Consider the following 7,677-nt stretch of genomic DNA (forward strand, 5'->3'; position numbering starts at 1 on the left):
TGACACACCTGCGTTTTCTTGCTGGAGTCTGAAAACAAGAACTACGTTAAAGCTCAGTGTACTCTGGAGTACACTGGAGATTTGGGGTGGAAAACAACTTGGGATTTCCTTTCCCTGTTTGTTGTTATCTTTAAAGTCTTTGGGGGTAATTTAAAAAGCAAAGCAAAATAAAACAAAATAAAAACTGATGCCTTGATCTGGATCATGCATTGGGCCATGCTGTGATGACTTGCTCTTCGTAGCACAGAGGAGTATGGTTAGTAATGGGTATGGTTACTGCAGTCACACATGGCAGACCAGGCTGTGTCCCCTTTAGCAAGAAGCAACTTATCGAGACTAACTGGAGACAGAGTGGGTTCTATTGGATCAGAATGTTAAAAGGATGTAGCCCCTTGTTGACTTCAATGAGTCACCTCTGGCCACAAGGACCTATGGGGTTGAGCCATTTGAGAGAAAACTGAAGCCTGTATCTTTACTTTTCCTGTCTCCTATCACTTTCCAGTGTGCTCTGGAGATGACAAGGGACTGATTCAGAAAGGATTCAGGAAGGAGGGGCACACCCATTGCAACAGGGAGGAGACTCAGAGATTCAACAGCTTCCCTGTTTGCCTTTGTGAATCCACCCAGGAGAGATTAATATTTGGAGAAGATTACAAAACATTATCCATACTTCAGTAAAATTCAAGACCTGAATAAGATGCCAAATCAAATGACTCTTAACTCTGCATTTAGCTAGATTCTAAAGCAACAATAAAGGGTCATTTAAAACTTCAGGCAGCATTCAGGTTGGGAGAGAGAAAGGCTGTATGAGGTGGGGGAGATGCACAGGTCATTTTTTTACTTCTTACACCTCTACTTTTCCTAGGCATTCTTACCAACATCTGCTGGTTTTAGAAATCCTTAGGACTTTCTGAGGCCATTGTTATTAATACCTTCTACCTAGGAACTTTCTCAATCTTTCGCTGGCAAAAATTGTATAATCCTTTATACTACTCAGGGGCAGCTATTGAAATTTGACATAAATCTTTTGTGTACTTGAAGCTGTGCATGACCACACATTTAGAAAGAAAGCTAAAAGGGGACAGTGGGGAAGGGGACCCAACAAAACCTACCAAATAAACTTCATCTCCAACTAAGACTTTAATATATGAAGCGAAAAAGCATTCAGGCATTTCTGCCGAGAGAGCTAAGCTCAGAGCCACTGTCAGGACAGTAAACATCCTAAACCAGGAATCCAGCCTGGGCCCAGACCTTTCTAGCACTCACCAAAGGTTGTGCCTGCTTCGGGCCTGCTCACGGAGGACACGATGACAAACCCAAAGCCCTCGTTCTCCCCACGCCGAATCTCCACATCATAGGGCTGCAGCACGGTGCTCACCACACCGCTGCCCCCGCCGCCGCCACTGCCAATGCCGCTGGTGCTGCCGCTGCCAGAGCTCACGGTGTTCAGAGAGTTCTGGCTGCCCTGCGGTGTGCGTTTCTCCTCCGTCAGGGATGCGGGCTGGTTGCTACTGTGGTGTGACGAGGCTGGTGAGGGCACCTCATTCTCTGCTTTGGGGACTGCAAGAGAGATGTGTGTCTAAACCATTTGATTCCCCGAAGACAGACCCAGCAACCACACTTCTAACTTCCCCGTCTGTAAAAAAAAATCAAGACGCTAATGATGGTGCCCGGACTCAGGCAGCCTTGCTGTGTTAACGTTAACAGTCAGGCTCTAGGAAGCCAGACTATACACACTGACTCCCAAAGAGGACTCCTAAATAGTCCTGTATTTAGGAGGTAGATGGTATTTACAGGGTAGACAGTACAGTGACAATACCCATAATGCCATTCAGTCTACAGCAACATCCAGTTCTGACTTTCTCCTGTGTAGGGAGGAATTGAGAAGACTCTTGCATGAGCTCTGCCAGTGAAGGCAAGGACTGTAGCTCCACAGGCTCACTCACTCGCAGATCTCCCCTCCTCCGCCTCCTGTCATGTTTGCTCAGTGTTAACTTCTTCACTGGGCAGGAGGCTGCGACTGGTTGTACCTTTAAGACTCACGCAGATAGATTCATGAGGACCCATGGTAGGTACACTTAACGGCTCTCCCCGGCTCCCAGCTTTAGACATGTACTCCAAACACAGAGCTAGAGGCACTGGCTTCCTTCCGACTTCAGTCAGCCTTTCCATCTTGCTGCCTCGTCAGCTAACGTTCTTAGTCCACACCCCAGGTGGAACCAGGGACTAAAAGGAGTGTGTGCTGATGTAGGCTGTGGCTGGGACTATCTTTATCCACAAAGCTTTTATTCTCATAGATGTTCTTGATTATGGGAAGCACACATGTTACAATCTGATAGTCGCCACATGTAACTCAGGTGTATGGTCGCGCTGTCACAGAATGTCCTCAGCTTCTGCAAGTGAAGCCCTCGCCATTGAAGAACAACTCTCCGCTTCTCCCCGTCTCTGCTTGCTACCTGTTTACCTACTTTCACTGAATATGATGTCTGTAAAGGACCAACACGCTAAAAATCCCAAACGCTTAAGTCTTTCAAAAGAAGCCTGAAATAATCGAGTGAAATTTACATTGCCTTACTACTTTAATTTAAGCCAGGGAAATCAAATAGTTTTCAATTCACCTCAAAACTCAAACCAAACTAGCTGACTGCCACCAGCTGCATGGTATAAGAGCTTTGGTGGCCTGGAATGAGTTCTAAGGACACAATCTGTGGTGGAGTGGGACCATTTTCAATGGCTGCCATTAGACTCTTATATTGGCATTTAATAACATCATACTGTAATTACTTATATATCACTTAAAGTAAGCTACTTTAGTATTTTTTTAAGGGCCAATTAATTTTATCTGGTAGTTTTAACTGTTACTCTGTCTGATATTAAGACTACAGAGAACTCATAGGGTTTCACATCATACTTCTTCAGTAAATCAACTGACACAACGGTTAATCTTCCTCTTCTGGGGTCTGTCGTACTGGCTTTGAGTAGAGGCTTCATGCAAAGGTGAACAGGAAAGACATACGCTTCAGGAAAGAATAGATATGTCAGAGCTTTCTCAAAGTGGCAGAGACAGAGACGGAAATACATTCCGAGGCACAGGCATGGCGGGAAATGGGTGGTAAAACCGGAGAGCATTTGGAGAAGTGTTCTTTGTGAGTTGAGCCTGAAAGGGTATTTTAAAAATTGCAGGGGAAATCAGGGATGCCCTAGAACCAGCCAGCTCCTTGGCTTTCCAGTGAGGGACAAAGAAAAGCCTTGAGGGGCAAAGCGAGAGCAAGGTGCTGGGTGAGGGCGAGCTCATTTCGCAGCCCAAACCTGGCTTCTGTTCTTGGCATCCCAAGCTGACCTTTTCTCACACTCCTGATGAGCTCTTGAGGGGAGGATTATCACCTAGTGAAGAGGAAGGCTGAGTTCTGGTTGGTGAGGGGCAAGAGGCAGGGGAATGTATGGTCAACTACACTCTTCTGGACGTCTTTCTGGAGCGTATGCAAACAGCATATTAAACGACGTCTGAATGGCAGCAGGGCTGGAGAGAAACAAACCACCTGGAAATTCTGAGCTCGATCACATTTGCAAACATTTGCTAAAATAGAAGCTTGAGGAGGCAGACGCAGACAGAGCACGGCCTGGAGGAATGAATGAGAAACATACCGGCAAACACCACTTTCCGCCTCACTGTGAGATTGACGTGGCCTTGCTTGGCAGCTTGTTGCATAAGCTGGACCACGAGCTGGTGTGATTTCCCAATTACTGGTGTCCCATCCACACAGATTAATTCATCTCCAGACCTCAGGCGGCCGTCTGTGTCAGCAGCACCCAGCGGTACGATGTGACCGATATAAATCTGTTGAGTAATCAGATGACGGGTGAAACACTGCCCTGTGTTGGGTTTACTATCAAGACTGATAGCCCATGCATCTCTAAAAATAAATTCAGTTTACTCATACCCACATGCATGCCACAAACAATTATTGAGAACCTACTGTGTATAAGGCATTGTGCACCTACTGTGTATAAGGCATTGTGCCAGGCGCTGTAGCAGTTTGTGGAAAGAGTAACTATTTGTTACAGAACTCTCTGAAAGAGATGCATCTGTGGTCTGCCAATCATGTATTTTTCTTCTACTCTGGGAAAACGATCACTTTATTTCCTTACATGGAAGGCTTTTGCTCATTTCCTGGTGATTCAAGAAACTCACTTTCATTGCACCCCACTAATTATATCGATACTTCTTCTCTTAAAGGTCTAGTACTGTCTGCTTAGCAGTAGGGCATTTCACTTAACAGTATAAAACAAGGGAAAAATGAAGCAGTCTGGCCATCTTTGAGTACCAGAAGGCAGAGAAATGTTTATCCAATGTCTTGACGTTTCACTGCTTACTAAATGTGAGTTTAAATACTGGTGTGTGGCTTTGTCTTCTCAGTAGACAAGGATGCTATCATTTTCTTTACATGACATTTAGAGTTTAGGAGGGACAGGAACAAAAGGATGAAGGACTTGGGCTGTGTCAGCCCCTCCATTTATGCTACCTCTGTGACTTTGGACCACCTAACTAATCTTTCTGGGGCTTTTATTGTCTGGTTTGAAAAACAGGGATACATCCTGGATAAAGGAGAGAACAAGTGTTAGAAGTCTTTAGGGAGCACGCCACACACACACACACACACACACACACACACACACACACACACACGGTAACTGCTCCAGGAATAACAGCTTTTATTCCAAAGGGATCAAGGCTTCTTCTCTTCTGTTGTGACGTTAAAGTAAACTTACTCTAAGAGACTGAGGCCCAGGGAGGAGACTCAGTGTTTCTACATCACTGTTCAGGGTCCTTTTTCTGTTCTTTAAAGACAGGGTGCCATTTTCCTGAACCAGTACTGCTGCCTAGGGAAGTTCCCTCTATGCTCCAGTCATTTACTACACAGACCCCTCCCTATACTGTCTACTCAAGTACACACACCCGCTCCCTACTGCACATGCCACAGAGCTTTGTTAGGATGCTCAGTTTGCCCTTTGTTTTCCTTCTGTGTGTGTGTCTGTGTGTGTGTGTGTGTGTGTGTGTGTGTGTACAGCTGCTCAAATTCCCCAACACACACAAAAGCTGTACAGAACATTACTTTCCTTCTTCCTCAAGACAAACAACAACAACAACAACAACACATGCAGCTCCACAAAAAGCCAGTCTGAGATCCATACTACCCAGGATGAAGGAGCCAAAGGCCACAGCTAGCTGGATCCCTATCTTGGTGATCTGTCATTGCTGCTGCTTTCCTTTGAAGCCTTAGCAAATAGCACTGGGGAAGGAAACAGATAAAAGACTCACGGGTTCCCCTGGTTCATTTCCACCCAGAATCCTAAATCCAAATCCAGTTTCTTTTCTCCAGAGGAAGATGTCCTGTTCCTGGTAATCTGGAACTGCAGAGAAGGAAGAAGGGAGAAAGATCAATTTCACTAATAAAAGGGATCAGATGTCTGAGATGAGTACAAACAGGACCAGGATGGACAGTGTATGCACAGATAAAAGCATCACAGACAACTAAAGAAAAGGTCATGACTGGGTGACAACAAGGGGCACAAGTAAGTAGCTGGGCCAGTCAGCTCTGCAGTTCTCCAAAGGACTATGGAGTGCATGATAAATTCCTACTTTAGCTCATACCATCATGGACAGCTGAGCCAGGAGTCAGAAAGGGCCTCTCTCCCCAGCATTGCTGCAACAGGAATCAAGTAAATTAAATCACCATGTGTTGCACTACAAAGCAAGTATCCATGAATAAAATCACCTGTAGTGAGCGTCTCTCTGGAGAAGACATAGGCTCTATTAATTGGAATATTCCTTTAAATGATTTGTTATTTTACTGAGAGGATAAGTATTATGGCTTGGGCTAAAGAGAATCTCTAATTAATTTTTAATTATTTTATTTTCTCCTAACATAATCAAGACCAGTGACACCAGTAATTTGACACGAGATCAATTTTGTGAGGGAAAAAAAGTTACTTTAAAGGGCTATGGGATGCACAGCTTGAAGGTATACTGTTCGCCTAGCCTTCCCCAAGCCTTGGGTTTGATCCCTGGCACCACTACAAAACAAAACAACTCTAGGACTGGTAAATAGAGTTTAATATGATTTTAGTCCTATTACCCCAGAATTGTCAGACTTTGTCCCTAGGGTTGAGTGAGGACAGAATCTTCTGAGCAATTAACTGCACCTCATTACTAAATTACAACTTTCCCTTAATTTGCCTAAGGTATTTGAACATTATATGTAATAACTCATTATTCAACAACTTGCTATTTTATGTTTAACACTCAGTGCTTTAAAATGAAGCTCTCAATAAATTCTAGAAAATGCTTGTTGTGCATGAACTCATTCTATATAACTGCACTGTCACTTCACTGAGACAATAAAAGTGGTTATTTTGATGTCATTCTTAGTGAGTATTTAATGTACATACAAAGTGTTTTATAGTCTATAAAGTGATACAACTTTTAGTTAAAGAGAACACATTATAATTTAGTTGCAGTGAATCCTGAAGGGGCATTAAATTACTGCCGCACATTCTTTCTTATTTGTTTCATTAATTGTATTTTGGGCTGTAGGAGTATCCAGGCCTGAGATTTTAATTCCCATCTTCTCCAGTTTTGTAGGATGGAACAGGAAAGATGAAAATGGTGGCTTAGATATCACATTGGGGAGAACTGTTCCTTTTTAGTGCTTTGTCTAGAGTCTAAGATGTATAGTAAATGAATAATCCAAGGGGGACAAGACAAACATCTAAGCTCACAGTTGGATACTCTGCTTGAGCTACTTTCAAGCTGGGGCTCCACCTAGGAGTGTGTATCTAGTTCTTTTTACTATAAATGCTGGAGTTAACTTGTAAAATGCCAAGGAAGGTAAACCCAGCTATACCATGGGATTCCTACTGAAACAATTAGAGACTGATATATCCTTGAACACATTATATATACATACAATTGTATGTGTGTGTGTGTGTGTGTATGTATACACACACACACACACACACAAACATACATATATACCCAATTCATTTCTGTGTGAGTAGCTTAGTAAACGATGCTTGCTGTTAATTGCTCCACTGAAATAACAAGCTAACTCAGATGGTATTCTGTCTTTTGAGTTATACAGGGAAGGAAACTAGTATCCCAAAAGGCCACTGGTGATTTTCAGCCAGTATACTTGGCTGCTGGAGCTTTCTGTGAGCAATTAAAGAACCTCTGCAAAGGCCTTCAGCCCAGAATCTTTTTTTTTTCTTCAGCATCATGTAACACACTATCATTTCTCCATCCTACAGGGACAAAAACAAAACAAAACAACAACAAAAAATGTAGCTCATTCCTGCTTTATGTGTCAATGAGGTGTCAGCTATCATGGTATTTGGAGGAGGAGACCCAACAGATTTAGGTCAATCACCTGAGTTAGTCCACAGGAAAAAAATTTTTTTTTCTTCCTTTCAAAAATCAACAAGAAAATGGCAAGTTTATAAAAAAAAAAAAAAAAAAAAAAAAAAAAAAAAAAAAAAAGAATATAGCCTACATTCCTCCCTATCCTCTAAATAATATTACCTTACACAAACACCAACACAGACATGCAACAAAGAAAGTCTTCTGGTACTTTAATTTTAGCCTATTAACAATTTTATTCTTCTTACCAACTGAGTACC

General features: G+C 42.9%; 1 protein-coding gene across 30 annotated transcripts in view; it reads right to left on the reverse strand.

Annotated features, from left to right (window-relative positions):
- Magi1 (membrane associated guanylate kinase, WW and PDZ domain containing 1) overlaps window positions 1-7,677 on the reverse strand; it is a 612,319-nt gene that overhangs the window by 20,340 nt on the left and 584,302 nt on the right. For all 30 annotated transcript variants that reach the window (XM_021190697.2, XM_021190696.2, XM_021190700.2 and 27 more), the window contains 3 exons: window positions 5,321-5,412; window positions 3,646-3,838; window positions 1,267-1,560 (listed from right to left, as the gene is read on the reverse strand). In XM_021190697.2, coding sequence (XP_021046356.1) covers window positions 1,267-1,560; window positions 3,646-3,838; window positions 5,321-5,412 — 579 coding nt within the window. The remainder of the gene's footprint in view (window positions 1-1,266; window positions 1,561-3,645; window positions 3,839-5,320; window positions 5,413-7,677) is intronic.

This window comes from Mus pahari, chromosome 2, assembly GCF_900095145.1.
Source record: "Mus pahari chromosome 2, PAHARI_EIJ_v1.1, whole genome shotgun sequence".
In the NCBI taxonomy this organism is placed as follows: domain Eukaryota; kingdom Metazoa; phylum Chordata; class Mammalia; order Rodentia; family Muridae; genus Mus; species Mus pahari.